Source organism: Echeneis naucrates, chromosome 17 (assembly GCF_900963305.1).
Source record: "Echeneis naucrates chromosome 17, fEcheNa1.1, whole genome shotgun sequence".
Classification (NCBI taxonomy): domain Eukaryota; kingdom Metazoa; phylum Chordata; class Actinopteri; order Carangiformes; family Echeneidae; genus Echeneis; species Echeneis naucrates.
The window spans coordinates 6,256,614-6,277,035 of record NC_042527.1 but is presented as its reverse complement, the minus strand read 5'-3'; the positions used below and the strand labels follow the sequence as shown (position 1 = coordinate 6,277,035).

At 41.8% G+C, this 20,422-nt stretch overlaps 3 protein-coding genes across 5 annotated transcripts; 2 read left to right on the top strand and 1 right to left on the bottom strand.

The window, feature by feature from the left end:
* The first annotated feature begins 3,184 nt into the window (after window positions 1-3,184).
* On the top strand, window positions 3,185-10,024 carry LOC115058178 (homeobox protein Mohawk-like). Its single transcript, XM_029525502.1, has 6 exons — window positions 3,185-3,478; window positions 3,772-3,931; window positions 4,015-4,168; window positions 4,279-4,617; window positions 9,348-9,381; window positions 9,622-10,024. The coding sequence occupies exons 1-6, from the start codon at window positions 3,288-3,290 to the stop codon at window positions 9,965-9,967; spliced, it is 1,224 nt and encodes a 407-aa protein (XP_029381362.1). The 5' UTR covers window positions 3,185-3,287; the 3' UTR covers window positions 9,968-10,024.
* A 2,132-nt stretch (window positions 10,025-12,156) lies between these two features.
* On the bottom strand, window positions 12,157-16,239 carry LOC115057501 (ras-related protein Rab-18-like). Of its 3 annotated transcripts, XM_029524651.1 has the most exons (7): window positions 16,048-16,239; window positions 15,644-15,699; window positions 15,457-15,518; window positions 14,663-14,735; window positions 14,320-14,438; window positions 13,992-14,058; window positions 12,157-13,286 (listed from the first exon to the last, which is right to left on the bottom strand). In XM_029524651.1, the coding sequence occupies exons 1-7, from the start codon at window positions 16,113-16,115 to the stop codon at window positions 13,114-13,116; spliced, it is 618 nt and encodes a 205-aa protein (XP_029380511.1). In that variant the 5' UTR covers window positions 16,116-16,239; the 3' UTR covers window positions 12,157-13,113. The 3 variants fall into 3 exon arrangements, with proteins under 3 accessions (XP_029380511.1, XP_029380512.1, XP_029380513.1); XM_029524652.1 differs by lacking the exon at window positions 15,457-15,518 and having other exon boundaries at window positions 15,654-15,699; XM_029524653.1 differs by lacking the exons at window positions 14,320-14,438; window positions 14,663-14,735.
* An 876-nt stretch (window positions 16,240-17,115) lies between these two features.
* On the top strand, window positions 17,116-20,207 carry ptchd3b (patched domain containing 3b). The gene is made up of 4 exons (XM_029524702.1): window positions 17,116-17,835; window positions 17,922-18,043; window positions 18,192-18,337; window positions 18,688-20,207. Exons 1-4 carry the CDS (start codon window positions 17,116-17,118, stop codon window positions 20,205-20,207), a joined length of 2,508 nt encoding a protein of 835 aa, XP_029380562.1.
* The last annotated feature ends 215 nt before the right edge of the window (window positions 20,208-20,422 follow it).

Genomic DNA, 20,422 nt, shown 5'->3' with positions numbered 1-20,422 from the left:
TTTTGACCATCAGCCATCAAAAGCCAACCTTATTACAGAGTATGAATCCCAAAAAAGTCTTTGATTCTTTTCTGTTTTTTTTTTTTTTTTTTTTGTGCAAAGACAATTCAACATAATTGGCAGTAACTTACCATGAAACACACCATCAACTCGTTCCCTTTTCACAAGCTGCTTCATCTAATTTGCTCTAATGGCCGCATTCTTCTCCATTTGCGGTGTTTCCCTTCTGTTTTTGGTTGCTCTGGGTGCGAATGAGTGTTAACGTGCCCGTCATGTTGCGTTTGGGAAGAACGGGGACGCAGCACGATGTGGGGAGATGGTTCTGGCTTTCAAGGGATTTGGGCCTTCGCAGATGAACAGAGAGCAGGTTACGACAGCATAAAGCTTACAGCAACAGCAGGCTGAAGTTTGACATAGCTGATTAAGCTAAAGGGATAGAGAGTTCACCATCAAGACGCAGGTATTTGTTTTACCTCGGTTGGCTTATTTTCAGTGTCAAACACAACTAAGTGCGTGGGGAAGACAGGGACATTAGACCGGAGACACACTCAATGGTGTGTCTGCATGTCTGCATGTCTCCCGGTCACCACAACCTTCATCCAATCTTCGCTCCTGCCAGGCCTGAAGCACGAGCCCAGCCAAAGCGTGGCAGTATAATTTCATCACACCACTGAGAATCTACAGGCACCCTCTGAGATCATAACGATGCCATTAAAGACACCCCGAGCGATCCAATGAAAACTCGCCGTTTTATGCTCGCTGCAGCTCCCACTTCAAACATTACACAGCGGCATGATGTCAATTGGTCTCGGATAATTTGGCCAAATCATGCCACTGTCCGTTGGAAGTATGCAAAAATAAACACAACTGACATGCAGCAACATTTTCATCCATGCATGATATATTCTTAACATTTAAACAATCCACACGCTGGACCACATGCTTAAAGTATATGGGAGTTACTTACGCAAAGCTGCAGTGAAGAAGAAAGGGGAAAAGGTTTTTAGTTCAGTCTAAAGTTTAAGAGCATTTTACACTTTTCACATGAAAGCAAAAATGCACAATTACTCAATTTTCTTACAAATCAAATCAAATCAGATTTATTTATATAGCGCCAACTCATTCCAAAGTTACATCAAGGCAGTTTGCGCATAGAGCAGGTCTAGACCAAGCTCTTTACGGAGTTGTTAAAGAGACGCGACATAAAAAGAACTGTTATTCATAAACATGAAGCAACGTCTTAGTTTCAGTTCAACACAATCGGGGCTACAACAAGCTGAAAACACAAAACTGAGAAATTTGGAGCTTAAAAAGTTGACACAATAAACTTGGTAGCAATCAGTTGTCTGTTTTTATGGGCAGCTGACACAGAGCAGCATTAGCATTCATTTAGAGCCATGTTTCAGGCCACATGACCATTTCGCTTTCATTTTTGCTCTGTTTTTGCTCCTAAGGAAACTATGTGGCTCTTTAAATGCTAAATGCTAACACATGTTCACCACTCACAAACTTAGACAGTTGTCTCCTTGGTGTTCTCTCCTTGATGGGAATAGTTTCGGTCAACCAAAAACTTTGTTGGCTTTAAAACAATGAGTTGAAATCATGTCCAACTAAGACTTTACATATTTTTAATACGAACTTATAACTATAAAATTAAAGCTGCAGCTTTAAGCCGATGTTGAGCGTTGTGCTGTGAAGTCGCCTTGGCCATGTAATGACCTCTGTTCAACAAAAGTTGCAAAGTCTTGGCACAAACAGCAGAGCTGCATGACACACACGTGCTGTGCCAAAATATCCAAACAAAAACAGATATATCTCCTTCCACTGCGTTTTTTCAGGGTCTCCTGGCTGCTCGTTGTAGGTAGGTCCCAGCTAATATCAACAGTTGAGTCGGTGAACACATCACAGAGGGACATCAGTAAATGGTGCATGATAGCATGTGGCATTTGTCCGACCGCTGCTCAGGAATGTGAGCGAGGAATTTACTGCACCTAACGGGGATGCTTCTGGTCCATGTGTTTTTCAGCTTTGAAAGCATTGAAACTGAGCCTCCCCTCTCATTCCGCTGAATTATGAACAGGGATGAGAGTTATGAAGTCCTTTAATATGTTTAATGATTGAACAAGGGCTTCTTGATTTTCAGCCATCACTGTCAATAATTTTATTTATTTATTTTTTTTTTCAGTGTGGCTTAGAAAAGCACATTTTATCACACATCACATTTTCTCAAAGAATTTTGAGTTATAGTGCATGCTAGAGTCATTACTGTATTTGCAAACAGTCTTACATAAGAATATTTTGATGTCGAGAGGAAAAACATACGTGGAAGCTGAGGCCAAATGACTGAGTGTTGAGCGCCGCACTCTGTGCCAACGTGTCGTCTACTTCCACGAATGACGGTGCTGAGCTCCTGTCAGACTCAGTTTTCATAATTGGTCACAGTCCCTGTGAGATGAGCACATCCCTGGATTGCCCCTGTTCACACAGAGGAGAAGATGCACAATTCTAATGCGCCAGTGCACATGTTCACACACTTCCAGACACCCAAAAAAAAAAAAAAAAATCTGTAAATTACCCGTGCAACCCTGGCTGAGGGAAGGATCGCTTTCATTTTCCACTGTTTGTGTTGTCTTCATTATGAGCCAATTTGTACTCAGCAGGATTCACTGCCTGACACGAGGCGCAGTCTGGTGGTTTTTGCTGGTTATTAGTGACCATGTAATTACACCCATAAATTTCCAGAATCCCTGGTAAAACATGTGTTATTATTTGCTGACACGATTTTTGGTAAAACCGCAAGCTCGACATGAATCATATGCCTCATGTAGGAAATATGAGAACATGTCGAAGTGGTTAACGTAGGCTGCAGTCACACCAGACAGAATCTCACTTGTAAATCTAATGGCCGCGTTTGCTGATATCCTTACATGTGGAATATCTTTCATGCTGTGAGGTGCGTCCACTGCTGCTGCTCTGCAAGCTTTTACTCAGGGCTCAAAGTGATTGGCTGGTCGGGGAGCCAATAGGCGGCGGAGAAGCAGGTTATTTGAACTCTCCTCGCACAGCTCCACTAAACCAGACAACATCCTCTGACTTTTCAAACATTATTCTCCCATAAGAGTACGTCATCATCGCTCTGCTCAGCCTCAGCCCCCGCGGGCGCAGAAAGAGGGGACACTTCTACTTTTACATGAAGTGTGTCAAGGATGGGAACCTCCTGCTGCTGTTTACGTCTGGATGTCTGCTTGGTGCACCTGTTGATTTAGGGAAATTTTGCGCGTCTGAGAATGAACAAAGTTGCCATGATGAAGTCTGATACTCTGCTTCATTTGGAGGACAGCAGGGGAGCGAAGGAGATGAGCAGGTTCCACTGCTCTGACTTGCCTCAGAGCAGTTTAACAGATGGACAGAATACAGACCTGCTGCGATGCCAGGACGCCACGGAAAACGGCTCGGCCATCAAGTACAGGAGATATGGGTATGACCCTTTTGTCTGTATTAGAAATACATCTACAGTAAGAACAAGGGGTCTTTTTCTACTTTGGATCTTAAAGCAGCTATGCTTGAAATTGTCTGCAAAGGTAATTTACTAACTTGCCTCAGGAAAATAGATTTTTACTCTGCCTTAACTAACACAGTTGGAGTCTTAAAAGTGCATGATGCGTATTAGAGCAAGGTTTCAGGTTGCCTGCTGTGTGAGTGTCACAGTCTGAAAAGAGCGGATGGTAGGTGGATTTAGTGAGTCTACTGGGTGATCCCTAACTCCTTCAGGTCTCGTCTGGGTGGGGTCAAAGTTCGCCACAAGAGACAGGTGCTGCAGGATATGGCCCGACCTCTGAAACATTGGCTGTACAAACACCGGGACAACCCCTACCCCACCAAGACTGAGAAGGTGCTGCTGGCTCTGGGCTCACATATGACACTGGTGCAGGTGAGACGAGCTTGAACCTTTGGGGATGAGTTGACATTGAGAAGTGTGAGCCAGCGTCCCGTAACGAGGGGGAATCTGTGCAGGTTTCCAACTGGTTTGCAAATGCCCGGCGGAGACTGAAAAACACAGTGAGACAGCCAGACCTGAGCTGGGCCCTGAGGATCAAGCTTTATAATAAATACATCCAGGGAAACGCCGAAAGGCTGAGTGTGTGCAGTGATGACACCGACTCAGATGGTGAGCCTACTTTTCTGTCTTTCGCCTGGAACAGCAGCGTCTATCTCCTTAGATGCTCGAGTGGATCATTTAAATCTGATGTAAGCAGTGTTTCGTTTCTCTCAATACAGATGAAGATTGTCCCTTACAGACTCCCACCGGCCAGTCAAACTTTGGCAGGTCCTCCTCCCACCAGAGCATGCTCAAGAAGCAAGGCAGCGTCCTCGCCGTGGCCGACTCCGCCAACAGCGATGACAGCACGTCACCCCCGTCCAAATACAAGAGCAGTTTACTGAACCGGTACCTGAATGACACGCTGCGGCACATGATGGCGGCAAAGGCCGACGGCGTCACGGCATCCCGCAAGAGGAGGAATCATTCTGAGTCTTTCAGCTCCAATGAGTGCGATCGAGAGGCTGTGTCTCCAGCGTCGTCCTATGAAACAGAGACCAACTTCGTCTACCACATGGGTGAGAGATGACATCTTTTATTCTTTGGTGGGAAACTGTCCCAGACAAATAGACACTTCCAAAATGTGCTAAAAACATGACACCTGCGCAACATCAGGATTACGCAAAACATCATGACAAGTTAAGCCATCAAATACAACACAGGCAGTAAATTAGGAGAAAAACAACTTCGAGCATCCCCGTCCACAGAAATCACTAAAGCATCTTCCTTGTTAATTGCAGATTTCTGTAAAATGTGAAGTAAAATGACAGTTTAACTACCCTGCTCCCCCTCGCCTCATTTTTATCACACCACGGTGCGCTGTAAAATAAGACGAGAATGAACAGAAACTTCCACATGGCTCCTCAGAGCTCCCTGACATTAATAAATCTCTGGCATTCCTCCCAAAGTCAGAAGCTCAGCAAGATTCGATTATAAAGTTACAGCGAAACTGGGACAGAATCTGACACCTGGGTGCCCTTTCGGCCCTATAGGGAGCACAGCACACTGACAACCCTCAAATCTGCGAAGGTCCGGGAGCCAAAGCCTCTACAAACATCCCTAATAAAGGCTCATGCAGACGCTGAAATCCCTCATTTTAAAATTGGATGGAGCTCGTGCTGGCTGCCGCTGCACACCGCAAATATCATTTCCATACACTAGAATGTGCCATTTGTTCCGCCTCAGCTTCTTGCCATGGTGGAAATGTCCAGTCCAGCCTCAAGGACAATTACAGAATGTCTGAGACTTTATTCTTCCCAGGGTGAGAAGTGGAAGCCTCAGCCAAAATGTAGAAATGGAGCGGCCTGTCATGAAAGCACTGAGGATGTCACTTGGATTGCCTGTCAGAGCTGCCACTCACCCGTGAGACAACGCAGACTAAACTCCATTTGGCTCTGCCCATCGGGTTTTGAGGGTGAAGCTATGTTTCCCTAACCAATGTTCACTTTGGCAGTCTTCTTCTCCCAAGTGTTGCTTTCCTGCTCAAAATCAATATAATTTTACATTATGCTGTAATATTGGTGAAAAGATGTTTGACACCATTCCTGAATTATTCCTCCGAGTTTAAATCCAATTTTGAACAAAGTTTCTGTTTAACTTGTGTTCTGACAAAATAATAAAGGCTGTGACAAGGCTTAATCTACATCTGGGAAACTAAATTTAACCACAAACTGGCCCACTGACAGTTCACTGGACTAACTGGAGGCTGATTTAGAAACAGACTAGGGTTTTTACAAGCACAGTCAACAATGCTCGGCCTATCTAATACTGCCTTTCTTGACCCACTGAAATTAAAAATACATCATTTTCCAGTTTAAAGCCTCTGCTAACAATCGTCACTGCCACTAGATGTCACGCTGCACCACCAGCGTCTCTTTTAATCCAAAAACAAAGGGTTTTTTTTTTTTTTTCCAGCCACTCCTGGCCTCAGACAGGAAGCAAGCTAACGACCCGCGCTGGCTGATGCACAGCAGCACAGCGACGCTGACAGTTAGCCAGCGAGCGATAACACTTGCTGAACTAATTCCAGATGTGGGAAACTGCTGATAACTACTGTTATCATGCTCCCGTAGCTGTGACAAATGAAAACAAGTGCACCATTATGCTGGATAGATAGTTAGATACTTCCTTTATCCTGAGGGTGTTTAACATCAAATTATTTCTACGTGGATATTTATATATCTGCAAGAGGCACAGTCGCAGTGATGACTTTGAGGCTTTTGGTTTTATATCTACATATAAAGCTCAAAACTTTTTCTGGACGCTTTGATGGTCCGCTTACTCTGTTTTTTTCTTTTTCTTTTGTCAGGGGCCTTTTTAGGTCACTTTAACGTCATCGCTGAACATTGGACTGTGTTATTTAGTGTATGACCACTGCTGGAGATGTATTTACAATATCCTACCAGCCCGTCTACGAAAACTAAGAGCAGTGATATTCAGACGGGCACTAAATTTTTTCTATGCTCAGGATACAATCACTAAATAAACTAAATATCACATCATATTAAAATTCTATTCTTTGGTGTTGATACAAATTTAACATAAAATTCATTTTAACTGTCTTTCAATTTACAGAGAGACATTTTGACAAAGTGTCTGTATGTTAAAATAGCACGCAGTCAGCCTGGCAATGTACAAACGAAAACACATATGTGCATCTTTAATTTTACTAAGTACTGCATTACAATAAAAGTAACAAATTAATGTCTTTAAAGGGACCAGGCCATCTTATTCTCAGCTACGAGAGGCTTCCTCTTAGACTTTATAAGCAACACCAACACTGCAGATTTGCATAACTGTGCTTTTTAATCTGCATCTCATCGAACTCACACCAGGAAAATCTACAGCGTTTTTCAAAACGTTGAACTAATCCTTCACACATTTCATTACTGTTTCATTTCAAATCATGTTTCTTTTGGATCTTCTCATTGTTATCATACCGAGCCCCCGTTGAAATGTTTGTGCAAACTTTTAATGAATCCCTGCTGGTCATGTTAAAGGTGTTTTCAACCCTGTTTGTCTGCTCTGCGGAGGTGAAGTGGAAAATGAACCTGCCAGATTCATTACATACACCAATATCATAAACACGTTTATATTTCGCCTGTGAGGCAGGCGAGCCACTCACTGGCCCTCAGTGACGGGCAAACGGGTGACGCCACCACATGGTGTCTTACAAGGACACTGAAAATGACGGACTAGTTGTGATTTACTTTACAGAAATGTATGTTTACACTATATAATGTGGTTCTTGCATCAAGTTAAGTATTTCCCTTGAAAAGGCTGGAGAGCCATAAATGTGACGAGAATCGTGTTTTATTGGACACAAAGTGCTGAAAACATATCTGGACAAATGCCTTGCTGCGTTTTCCACCCATTTTGTTTCAAAAGAAAACACACATGCTGAGAGGGGAGTTTCTAATTCGCAAATAGATATCCGCAATGAGGAAATAAGGTGTAAGATTATGTCTTCAGAGCTCAGTCGTTTTCCATCTTGAATCCCAGTGACACACCTGCAAGAAAGACTGAAAGTCATTTGGAGCGGGAGGGGATTTAAACTCATTTTGTAAGAGACTTAAATCAGCTCATGTAGACATTATTTCATTTTGGGTTGGATACATGAGACCAAAGGCAAATCACATATAATACAAAAAATACCTTTCATGTGTATTTAAGTTTAATGACTTTCATGCTGAGTGTTAGATGAGATTAATACCTTTTTCTGGCCATGAAGTATTACACTGGAGCCAGAACACAATTATTTTAGCGTAATACAAAGACTGGCAAAGAATCAGCACACTCAGCTCTGGGAAAAATATTCCTCTACAGTACCTCTAAATCTCGCTAGCTCATATAGTGTTAGTTTGCTCAGAAACCAATAAGTGAAAACAGCCATTTGTGGCCCCTTAAGGAGTTCGATGATCAAGGTGCTTCAAAGATCCTGTGAGATCCCTCAGACAGAGTCTGGCTAGCTGTTTCCTGTTTCCTGAGATAGCCTGTTTCAACCTGTAGCATCACACCAACATGACATAATACATTTAATCCCCCCCCCCCCCCCCCCCCCTCATTTGCAAATCAATAAACTTAGATGTAAGCTCTAAAACAAAAATGACCAGTGCATCACAAAAAAAAAAAAAAAAAAAAAAAAAAAAAAGGCTGTAACTGAGCCCAGCTGTAAATTTGAAACTCACCAGAGGTAAATCTGTGCATTTTTTTTTTTTTTTTTGTAACAAATACAGAGGTACAGAAGTAGTTTCTTGGCAGAATGTTTTAAGGCTAAAGGGAGAAATGCTTTGGGATAGTCAGTAGCAAAAAAGCATAAAACAGCAAAATGATTTACTATCAACAAGTAGTTGCTTTTGGCTCCAGGCTGGCTAAAGAAATCAGAGACAGGGATGTTTTGGGCTGTTAGCACTGAAAGACTATGTTTCGCAGTGGGCCTCTAATTTCCCTGTCTATTGCTCTCTGAAGAAAAATCGGTTTTGACCAGCTTCTATCTACTCTAAAGAAAGAAAGGCAACTATCCAAAAATGAAATGGAAACTACGCTCAACACATAATGCACACTTATGCACAGACCACAAACAGAAATTGTGCAAGCAATATAATATTACACCAAAGTCCTATTTATTCTGCTCCTGCATCGGAAAGAGCCAGAGATGCTGGTGTTTGATCTCAGGTTTTTATGAAATACTGACCTTCCTGAGCATCTTTCACAGATGCACAGGGTAAGGACTCTCTTTCCTGCTGGTATAAATTAATTCTGTGCTCAAGCCTTTGTCAAAAAAAGATTGATGAATGATGAAGCTGTGGAAAAGCAATGACACACCACAGATGAACTTTTACAGGTGCTAGCAGATCTTTCAAGACCTCAGAAGTGAGACACAATGCAGATATCAGATTTTTTCCCCCCTCATGAACGCTCAAGACAAACACCACATTGCGTTTGTTTTGGCCGAAGTAGCTGCGCTCAGGCAGACTGCTGCATTTTGCTGAATCAATCCTTTCTAGCCCATCCAGACATTAAAGAGTAGCAACTCTGCACACATTAACAAATACACAGAGATGCACACGCTTGAATTAGGGGCAGACAAACTGCTATTAAACTTATGAGTACACACGGTTACACAGCAGTCCACGCAAACAAACAAACAATAATAAAAAAAAAAAAGCCTCCCATATATTCTCATAGCAATTTTACCTTTGATTTGTAGCATATTCATGCAAATGTTTCTTCTTTTTTTCTTTTGCAGACACAGTGGACTATAGTTCAACTAAATTCAAAAGGTAAATTTACTTATTCCAAAAAGCTTTCTGCACTTTTCAACTTGAAAAATAACACCATCAATCATCTCACTCGACTACTGGTGAAATTGTTCTTGAAATTGAGCCACCATCCCTAATTCTTCTAGTAAGAGGAGACATCCCAGCAAACGGACACATATCTGCTCTGGATTTCTATAAGTGTTCTTCAGCTGCTATTTTCAGGAATATTCTGGTACAGCTGTTTCTGTGATATATTCCCAGGGACCAGCAGCAGGACCGAGGCCAGCAGAGACGAGAGGACCAAGGCTGGAGGGAGATCCATGCTGCTGTGGCTCTGACCAATTTGGCCCAGGGGCAGAGTCATGTGGGGGACCAGAGTGGCTTTGCAGTGCCAATCGTCGCCACAGGACAGAGCTGCATTGCAAAGCCACTCTCCTTCTCCATATCGAGAACCACTATCACGGACAGGACGTGTGTTACAGGACCCGCCTTGGCTCTGAGGCAGAGCTGCACCACAGGGCCCACTCTCACCAGCCGTATCATCCAGAAGTCCTCTCATATCGCCGAGGTCCAGACTGTCCAAGTGGCCTTGGCAAACAGTGTGTAGGCATGAGTGCTTGATCTCAGCACATCGTTCCATATAGGAATACCAGATGCTTTAAGTGCCTTGCAAGAAATGAACAGCCCCTGTTATTTTGTAACGCTAGTAAACGTTGTCATTTTCAATCATTTTTACATGTAAGATAGAAAAGCTAACCCAACTCAGTAGATTTTTTCTGATGTTTGCTATGTTCCTAATGTCCTCCTAATGCCCTCTGTTGCAGTAAGTTATATTAACTTCAATGAGACTGGATCATCATCCAATGCTTAAATTTGACAGCAGCTATTTGAATAAACCCAATGTGAAATCTTTTGAGCGGTCATCTGCCTTGAATCATTGCTTTCACAGCGGCTGAGGCTGCAGTTATCTTTCACCAAACTGTATTTTGTGGTAGTTTTCATGTGTGCAACCGTTGGTCTCAGTTTCACTGCATCCATTCAAATAGGTTTTTAAAAGCTTGTGATATGTGCAGAAGCGTGGCACATTGATCAGAGCAAACAGAGTTCTCAGGCATGCGGCGGAGGTTGGAGCCCCTCCGATGAGCACTGATCGTTGGACATGAGGGACCATCTGCTCCAGCGTGTCTGTCAGTGACATACAGTGGACAAGGATGAACACTCAGATCCTATTGCAGTATCTTGAATAAAAGTAAACCAGGCATTTACTGTGAAAGGGATTGCTTGTAGCGTTGAATCCACTGAGAATTATCACTCCATTCCCCTCAACTGCAGGCCGTCATAGTAAGATTTTTTTCATCCAATAATTTTCCATTTCTAACAAGAAGCTGCAATTGTTTTAATTTCAAAAGCCCTTAAAGCCGACTGCAGTTGATTTCCAATACCAAGCAGCAGACAAACAAATTTGGTTTGACACATTCGACTAGAACTACATATCCCTTAGGAGTTGGCAGTGGATACCAAAGCAAATCTAAATCTAAAAGGAGAGCTCATGTTGGACGTGGCCAGAATCATACATGAGCATACTGAACAGAAGTTTACAAGCTGAATTTAAAAGGTCATTTTATGCCTTGCTTCTGCTTCCCCCCGAGAAGTTATTTCAAGTTCACATTCACCACAATCAATGTTTTTATACTGTCAACTATTATATCGTCTTGTATATAACAGGGTTAGCATGAGGTGGTTGCTCGGTGTCTGCTAGATATGAAAACAGGCAACTATTTGCTAACAAGGCTCATCTCAATGTTAAAGGTTACCAAGTTAGTGTTGGCGTCATTGTTTCCTTTTTCCCCCTCAAACTGGAAACGTGGTTTTGATAAGGGAAACACCCAACTGTTGGGTTCTTCATGCTAAATGTTATCTTTTTGTGTCAAATAAGCACACAGGAATTAGCTGACTTCAATATGGGGTCAACAGCCAAATACTTGAAAATACTGGAAATGTAGAAGACACTGAGGCTCAGAAGAATGTCTGGTACTCTGTGTCTGCAGAAAGATTTGTGGGGAACCTCCTGTTCTGTCTAGGCGCATCCTGACACCAAACATAAGCTTGTAATCACACATCACGCTCTGGGACTATTTTACAAACCATGTTTAACAGGATTTTTCCACTTCAGTCCTGGTTTTGGCCTGTTTTTTGACATTTTGCGCAAAAAGTGTTTTCAGTCTTGAATGTATGACAGGCTAGTCATCAATTAAGTCTTATGGAAAGAGCACCTCAGTCCTGTTTCCACATGAGACCTGCTTTTGATTAGATGGGCCTTAACGCTGAATGGAAACAAAAAAACAGCTCTAAAGTGGTCATTAAACAATAGTTAGGCTTTAGTGATGGCATCTCATGGCTGTCTTTATTTCAGTTACTTGACCATAACCAGCGAATACTACTCAATGTCAAGGCAGATGTCAGTTGAACATATTGCTGTACATGATTCAAACCAACGCACGGCAAAAGCCACAGGGAAAAGTACAGGGGGTGAAGGGTCAATCACAACTTTAAACAATTAAATACAATTTAAACAAATAGCAATGATACGTCAAATATTGACTGAAAATAGGAAAGAACAAAACTGTCAGGAATGCTCCCATACTATATAATGAGTGAGAAACGCCCTCACTGAATAAGCGGGACATCATACGTATCGCAACATCACACAAGACCCGCAAACTAAACGAAGAAAAACACACGCAGAGGAGCAGTTGGAGACCAAATGCATATCTGCAAAATAACAGAGAGCTTGAGTGATTAAAAGAGCATATTTTATTGCAAGAGCTCTACTGTAACAATGTAAACCTCACACTCTGGAAGGTATGGTCCAGATCAGCCATGCAAAGACAAAGGATGAGTACTTGATTTGCATATTTCCACAGTAAGAGGAAAGAAAACACGTCAGTTCATTGGAAGGCATCTATATATTATTAAGCAGGGAAGGATAGTAATTGGTGCTGAGAGTAAAAATAAACTAGTGTCAGCAGCTGGGGTCTATTGTGGATGTCTTCTTTGGGAGCGTTCACAGTCTTCTGGTGCATGATGAGACGTTAGATAGAGGCCAACACACGCCACATATCAAGTCTTTCCCACCACTATCCTCAATCATGGTGCTGTGGAATGAGTTTAATAAAGCTTGCAAATATATTGTATGTGACTTGCATATTGTAGAACATTTTGTTCTCAAATTTTGCAGCTACATAGAAGTGAAAATTTACAGGCAAACGCTACAAGTGATCTCCTTGGAAGCAAATGAACTAAGAAACTTCCATATCAATTGTAATTAATCATTGTGAATACAATTTGACAAGCTATGTACTGTTACCTACAAATTGGTTCTTGTTATAGGCACTATACTATTAACCTGATGCCTTAATGTACAACAGAATCGCTGTTGCCAAGAAGATTAATTCAAACCAGACATGTACATGTAAGACATATGTACACTTGGCATGGTAAAGTTAATTTAAAATACTATATTTCCTCCAACATGATCCTTTCATTAAGGTTTGAAACTGAACATAGTGACAGATGATGGTTGAAAGGAAGTGTGCAAACAGCAAAATCTTTTTGACCAACAGAACTACTCCAATCTTTTTTTAATCACTCATCTTCTTCCACCTCTCCCTCTACTGTTCTTTTTCTCTTTCACTCACTAGTTCTGGTCCGTAGTCATTCCTATCACGTTTGAGCTTTTTGATTTGATCAGTTTTAGGGTATTGAACAGTATCCTCCACAAGCCCTGCCACCTGCCTGGTCCTGATCCCCCAGACGGACCTTCTGGCTCTGGCCTTCACTCTCCCAAAGCCCGGGAGTCTGAAGGATCTTCTCCACAAGCTCCTCAAAGGCACATTGGACGCCATCTTTGGTCTTTGCACTGGCCTCTGTACAAAGAAAGGAGAAACACCAAGATTTATGACATGAAAAACCAGCAGAGCACTTTCCAAAATGTTACCAGAAAAAAAAAAAAAAAAAAATCTGCAGTGGTACACGTCAGCTTTTAAAACCAAACATTTTTTGAAACAGAGACAAAGATTTTCAAAATACCCATGTATTCCTGAAACTATTAAACATGAATGACTTCATTTAGGAATCCAGAGACATCCAGTGGGATGAAGACATTGTGACAGTGGATTAAATCCATGGCATCTTCTTGCCCAACCCCTCTCAAAACCCCTTAATTTAGCCTTTCTAAAATGGAAACTCCACAAAAATGCTAACCTAATTTCCCAGAGAGGGGCAGATTGGAGATGAGAATCAAAAACACGTGTAGACATGGATTCGATAAATGAAAGCTGGCTAGATTTTAATCATAATGCAGTTCTTCTGCAATGGCTGTATCATTCAGTGCAGCACTGACAGCTAGAGATTCAAAAATCCCAATGCAGTATAAACAGCGCGACAAACCCAAACTAAACATATGACTTACTTAATGATGTCGAGTCTTGCTCCAACTATGCAATTACAGTTCTGACTTTTAAGTACACTATGGTAAGTTTTAATACCCCTGACTTAAATTTTATGTCTCTATTAGTCTAAATGGCCTTGTCTGACAATGGGTGATTCTATTCGAAATAACAAATACTTACCAATAAAAAGCATAGAGTGTTTCCTTGCAAATTTCAAGCCCTCATTTCTGTCCACCTCATGGTCGTCCTGAAAACCAAACAGACATCACGTATCATTTTTGCTATGTGGAAAACAAAGGAGTAAGTACAGAAGCATTGCAACATCAGTAGCCGGTGAGCAAATTCACACTATAGTGAAGTTTTCTTTTTTCAAATATATAACTTAAAATAAAGAGTATTTATAAAGTAAAATTACAGATGTGCGTCAGTCCTAGTGTACATATACTGAGCATTAATACTAGCAATCTAAATTCTGTATAGGAGATGGGTGAGGAATGGAGTGACTCACCTTATCAATTTTGTTCCCAACCAGCATCTTTACAATGTCGTTGCGTGTGGTGTAGGTCTCTAATTCATTCAGCCAGTTGTCAAGCTTTGTAAAAGTGTCCCGCTTTGTGACGTCATATACTGTTAAAGAGGCAGACAGAATGAATATGGAATATAAACGTAATAAAATCTTCAAGGAGATTTACCTGCCCCAGTCTGGTAGCTGTGACAGTTTGGGTATTTTGTTTGTGTCACCAAAATTATGAGCAACCATTAACCAGGAAGTGACTGACAATATTCCTGTGATGAAACAGGCATCAGTAGAAATTCTGGGAAAAAACTTGATTACTATTTCAATTGTTTACCGAGTATGACTCCTTGTGCGCCTCTGTAATAGCTGGGCGTCAGGGTGCGAAATCTTTCCTGTCCGGCTGTGTCCTGTACAAGACAGCAAACGTTTTAATGACAGCACATTTTTCAGCTCAACAGATACAGCAGCCAGGTCACAGAATACACACTCAGAGTGTGACTCTAACATGTGTTCCTCATATGTGTGCTAGGTCTAAGGGCTGTCCCACTGTGAACTGGCCTTTGCTTGAGGACTCTTAAAGAGACTTTTGGGGCTCTCAGACCATTAGCTTTGGGGAACTGTCCACGATTCATATTGTTCTAATGTTAAAAACAGGGACAACAAGGGCAGTCATTCAAGAAAACCAAAGGCTGAAAGAGCTGACAAGATGAAGTTTGCATTGCTCCACAATGAGAACAGAATTACTTTTATTTGTTTTCAAAAAATTTGACTGAAAAGCATGAATGCCAACAACACCACTGTAATTTCAGAAGCTATATGTATCATATGGCTATAATGTGACATTTTCCATTAAAACACACTCGCATTATTTAACATTATTAACATTATTTAACACATTAAATAAAATTTTCAGACAGTAAAATTTGTGATTGTTTAACATTTGAAGCTCAGAGCACCCTTCTTTTGTATGCTTCAATGTATTTTAATAACTGACAGTCTGAAAGGAGGTTTCAGGGGGTCTGGATGAGCTTTCCCACGCTTTTGTGCTGTGCAGTGTCTCCATCTTGTGGACATATTCTGTATTTCAGCATATTTTTCTTGAAGGATAAACAGTTCATCATAACTTACCCATATGGCCAGTTTTGCTTTGTTCCCGTCAATTGCGAGGGTTTTTACTTTGAAGTCAACGCCTGAGCAGTCACGACAGACAAGACAGTAGAAGGACACGTTTAATGTTAAACCTTCAAGTATCAGTACTTTCCAAAAGTCTGTGTTCAACAAATGTGTGCGCTGTATGTTTGTGTCTGTGTCAAACCTATTGTGGCAGACTGCTCTGGATCGAAAGTATCGTCTGTGAACCTCAGGAGGAGACTGGAAGGGAGATAACACGGAGATGAGCACAGCTCAGTACAATGCTGATTTGAATCAGCTCACAAAGCAATCGGTTACGTGAAAACAACAACTACACAGTTTCAACGCTGGCCGTGGCCTTAGAGGAACAGTAACACAATCACACGGCCAGGAGCGACTACAAATGTGCCGAGAAGCTTTGATTATCGTGTCTGCAACGTCAGTTAATGGTTGCGGTTTGTTTGTTGGAGAAAGGAGAGGGACATTAGTCGCTGGCTGTTCCAGATGCTGAGCTCTGGATACTCCAACAACAAGGATGTCAACATTCACAGCAGGCTAGCTAGGAGCTCCCGACAAACAGCCACAAACCTGGACTTCCCAACACCGCTTTCTCCGATTATCAACAGTTTCAGAGTTGTCAGCACGTCTTCGTCCATGTTTCTGCCGGGGCTACTTTGTCTTCGACTTAGCGACGACTTCAAAACAATTCTTTCACTTGTTTTTTTGGAGGGGGGTTTAGGAGTTAGCTAGCTGCTCTGGCGACAGCCTGCTGCTCGCGCAACTTCCGGATAAGCTGTGGAACGTGACGTCACCATTCAAATGATATGAAACAAAGATAAATAACGTGTAAGATGGGAACAGCTTGATTGATTATACATTTCTGTGCGGATTGATACTTTGAATAATGTAATACTTTGATTGTTTGATTGGCCAACTTCATTGTCTGGAGTTCAGCAGGCGAAAAACAGTAATCGTAGTACTGTTTTTTATGAAAAATCGGGAGACCTCCTCAGACACAGAGGTGATTTGACCTAAGTTACAACAATAGATTGAGCAACAAACAGTACACAGGGATTTTCTTCCTTACTTTATATCCTGACAACATTTTAATTTATCTTTAAGATGTTCCAGAGATACACAACACTGCGACGCGTTGGAGTGGTTAGAGGGAAAACTGCCATAGGGTATAATAAACAGATAAACAGGTTGGAAAGCCTTTGAATGGTCTAAATGTAGACCCTCATTTTAAAGCACAACACATCTTTGTTCTTGGCTTTTTCTACCACAATTTCCATCAAGAGCCCTAAACATGATGTTAATCCAGCCATGAAAGGCAATCACCTGGAGGATGAGCAAAAAGAAAGCAGTGTGATGGATCAGTGAGCCATACTACACGTTCTTCATTCTTCAATAGCCTCTTTGATTGAGTTGGTCCTCAATCCTCATCTGCTGCTGCTCACTGCAGAGAACCCTGTCATTATGCAAATTTCAGCCAATGAAGGAGCTGAAAAAACTGCACTGGAATATATAGAGCTGGCTGTGAAATCCCTCATGTTGCTATGACATTTCTGAGGAGAGGAGCAGCTCCTGTCTATTTCCAAAAATAGTTTAATGTTAAATGCTAACCAGCTTCTCAGAAAACTATTTTCTGCAACTATGGCCAAGTGGCGCACTGACTGCCTGGAGAGACCCCTGCGGATCTACTTTGAAAAGCTTGGCTGCTTTATTGGATGCCATCCCTGGTGGTTCTTGATCACCCCTCTTGTTCTTTCCACAGGTCTGGGGTGTGGGTTTTATTTCATCACAGACAGGATGTGCAACAATATTGAAGAACAGTTCACTCCTGTTGATGGTAAAGCCAAGATGGAGAGGAAATACATTCAAGAAACGTTTCCAGGAAATGAGTCTGTATTTTCAACTTTAAGGTTGAGCACAAGTGGGAATTATGCAACTCTAATAGCTACAAATGACCGAAACATCCTGACGGTGGAGTCACTTCAGGACATCCTACACTTGGACTATAAAATCAGGAACATGTTGGTGCAGTTAGACAACCAGTCATTTCAATATGTAGATGTCTGTGCTGGCGTGATGGGATCCTGCACCCCCAATGATATTATAGATATTATCAAAGGCTATGCCAACAATATAGAGTCAGTCAATTTGACATTCCCGTGGTATCACTCAAATTCTAGGAGTGTTCCCCTATATTTAAGTCTGGGTAACGTGAAATTAAATAAGGAGAGCTTGATTGTTGAAAGTGCTGAAGCCATACGGCTCTATTACCATTTAAGAGAAGACACCAAAGCAAAAAGTGATCTGTGGTTGGAAAGTTTCATCAATTTGCTCTCCAATGAATCATCCACTTCCATTCAGGTAAGCAGACCTGCAGCATACCACATACCAACAATCTGCTTTTTATGAAAACGGTTGTCTGTTAAAAGTATTTATAATCCTTCTAGGTGTCATACTCCACCTCCATGTCGATTCAATGGGAGTTTGAGAAATCCCCAGCTTCTGTCATTTATTTGTTCTCCATCTCCTACGCCATTGCCATCACATTTTCAATTGTATCATGTTGGAGGTTGGTAAAAATTCTGGATTTCACAGCAACTTCACAGTCAATTAATTATAGCCAGTTAAGGAAAACTCATTACAAAATAAAACTCCAGCATATGTTCTGTGCCGAGTCACCGGAAATTAAAAAAAAAATTGATCTCTGATTCTGTCAGGCTGGATAACGTGCGGACAAAGGTGTGGGTGGCATTTTGTGGTGTGCTCGCCACAGGTCTGGCAGTCCTGAGTGGTTTTGGTGCTCTGTTGTTGCTGGGCCAACCTTTTGTCATGACAGCGGCCTCCTGCCCTTTCATGATATTGGGTAAGTTGTGTTGAACATCAATGCAGAGTTGATGTTGATTCTAGCGGTTCACCCAACTGAACTTAAAGTGGTCACCATAATGCTGAGAGACGTACAGATAAGACTAACCACTGCCACATAGTGTTCCACTTCTGTGAAACATCCAAAAAAAAGAGCTCCTAGGTAACGTCACATTACAGGGTCACCTATAAAACTATATTAAAAACTATATTAAATTTGTATAAACCAAACCAACCTGCAGTTTCTCATTTTCCTGCTGTGACTGATTGAGCATTGTATACCAAAAACAAAGTGAAGTGAAATATTTGATCTTTTAAAAACCCCTTTCTCCTCCTATTTTCACCCCAAAGGCATTGGACTTGATGATATGTTCATCATGATCTCCTGCTGGCAGAGGACACGTGTTCTGGACAGCATTCCAGACCGGATGGCTCACACATACAGGGACGCTGCCGTCTCCATCACCATCACCACCCTGACTGATGCTCTGGCTCTTTTCCTTGGCTGCACCTCCCCCTTTGGCTCGGTGCAATCTTTCTGCCTTTATGCTGGGGTTTCTATTTGCTTCTGCTATTTGTACAACATCACTTTTTTGGGGGCATGCATGGCTTTGAATGGACACAGGGAAGCAGGAAGAAAACACTGGTTAACATGCGCCAAGATCCCTGAGGACTTACCGTCCGGGACGTCAAGAGGTTCCAGCATCTGTTGTACTGGAGGAAGCTACAATTCAGTGACTGAAAAAGAGGAAACTGAGTGCATAAGCCACATTTTGGAAAAGTTATATGGCCCTTTTCTGACCCACAAACTGACTAAAGCTTATGTATTTGTTTTCTACGTTTGCTATCTGGCTGTTAGCATCTATGGGTGTTGGATCTTAAAGGAGGGACTTGATATCAGGAATCTGGCTTTGGATGATTCCTACATCATCGATTACTACAACAATCAAAGCCAGCACTTCTCTGAATATAGTTGCAATGTGATGGTGGCCGTGAAACAGCCCTTTCCATACTGGGACGTGGACAGGCAGAAGCAATTGCTCTCATGCGTTTCAAATTTTGAAAGTATGAAACACGTCAACAGTACATTTGCTTGGTTTTTTTCATTTCAAGAGTTTGCAAATGCAACCAATCTCAGCATAAGCTCTCAAGATGCTTTCCAAAGTCATCTGCCACATTTCTTAGAGCTGACTCCAATGTTCAGACAAGACATTAACATGAGTGCAGCCAATGAGATTCAGGCGTCTCGCTTTTTCATTCAGATACTGAACCAAGTCCCAATGAAGGACACGATGGTTGGACTTAGGGAAACAGCAGAGGAATGTCCAGTAGAGCTCCTGGTGTACCACCCTGCTTTCATTTACGCTGACCAGTATACCATCATCATAGACAACACCATTCAAACCGTCCTAGTGGCTCTGATTGCGATGCTAATGGTCTCCCTTGCCCTGATACCCAACATCCTTTGCTCTGTGTGGGTGGCTTTTTCCATTTGTTCAGTGATTGTTGGTGTGACGGGATTCATGGGGCTGTGCAGTATAAACCTGGACTCCATCTCCATGATCAACCTTATCATGTGTGTTGGTTTCTCTGTGGATTTTTCAGCACATGCCTCTTATTCTTTCGTCAGTAGTCCTAAACATGATCTCAATGAAAAAGCAGTGGACGCCTTGGCCCATTTAGGGTATCCTATTCTGCAGGGAGCGCTGTCCACTGTGTTAGGGGTGGCTGTGCTGTCCTTGTCTATGAGTTACATCTTTAGGACATTTTTTAAGGTTGTGTTTCTTGTGGTTGCCTTTGGGCTACTTCATGGCTTAGTTTTTATCCCAGTGTTTCTGACATTGTTTGGAGACTTTGAAGTCTGTTGTTAAATTCAATTTCATTTGAAAATTCTTTTTGTGCAGGGAACCTACAGCTGCATATATTTTCCACTTTAAAATTTAAATTTTTTTTTTTTATTTTTTTTTTTTTTTGCATCTATTTGCAAATGATTTTGTCTTGAATGAGGCCAATAGCAACAAAACCATTTGCTGTTTCTTGAAAAAAAAAAAAAGGGACAAAGCTTGTTTCACATGTCAGAAGTACA

Bases quoted from the DNA above. Each gene is read 5' to 3' on its own strand.
- ptchd3b (XM_029524702.1), top strand. From the start codon at position 17,116: ATGGCCAAGTGGCGCACTGACTGCCTGGAGAGACCCCTGCGGATCTAC. The intron at 18,044-18,191 runs GTTGGTAAAAAT...TGATTCTGTCAG, and splicing joins TCAATTGTATCATGTTGGAG to GCTGGATAACGTGCGGACAA. The intron at 18,338-18,687 runs GTAAGTTGTGTT...TTCACCCCAAAG, and splicing joins CTGCCCTTTCATGATATTGG to GCATTGGACTTGATGATATG.
- LOC115057501 (XM_029524651.1), bottom strand. From the start codon at position 16,115: ATGGACGAAGACGTGCTGACAACTCTGAAACTGTTGATAATCGGAGAA. The intron at 15,700-16,047 runs GTTTGTGGCTGT...TCTCCCTTCCAG, and splicing joins AGCGGTGTTGGGAAGTCCAG to TCTCCTCCTGAGGTTCACAG. The intron at 14,736-15,456 runs GTAAGTTATGAT...TGTCTTGTACAG, and splicing joins AAGCAAAACTGGCCATATGG to GACACAGCCGGACAGGAAAG.
- LOC115058178 (XM_029525502.1), top strand. From the start codon at position 3,288: ATGAACAAAGTTGCCATGATGAAGTCTGATACTCTGCTTCATTTGGAG. The intron at 3,479-3,771 runs GTATGACCCTTT...TAACTCCTTCAG, and splicing joins ATCAAGTACAGGAGATATGG to GTCTCGTCTGGGTGGGGTCA. The intron at 9,382-9,621 runs GTAAATTTACTT...ATATATTCCCAG, and splicing joins AGTTCAACTAAATTCAAAAG to GGACCAGCAGCAGGACCGAG.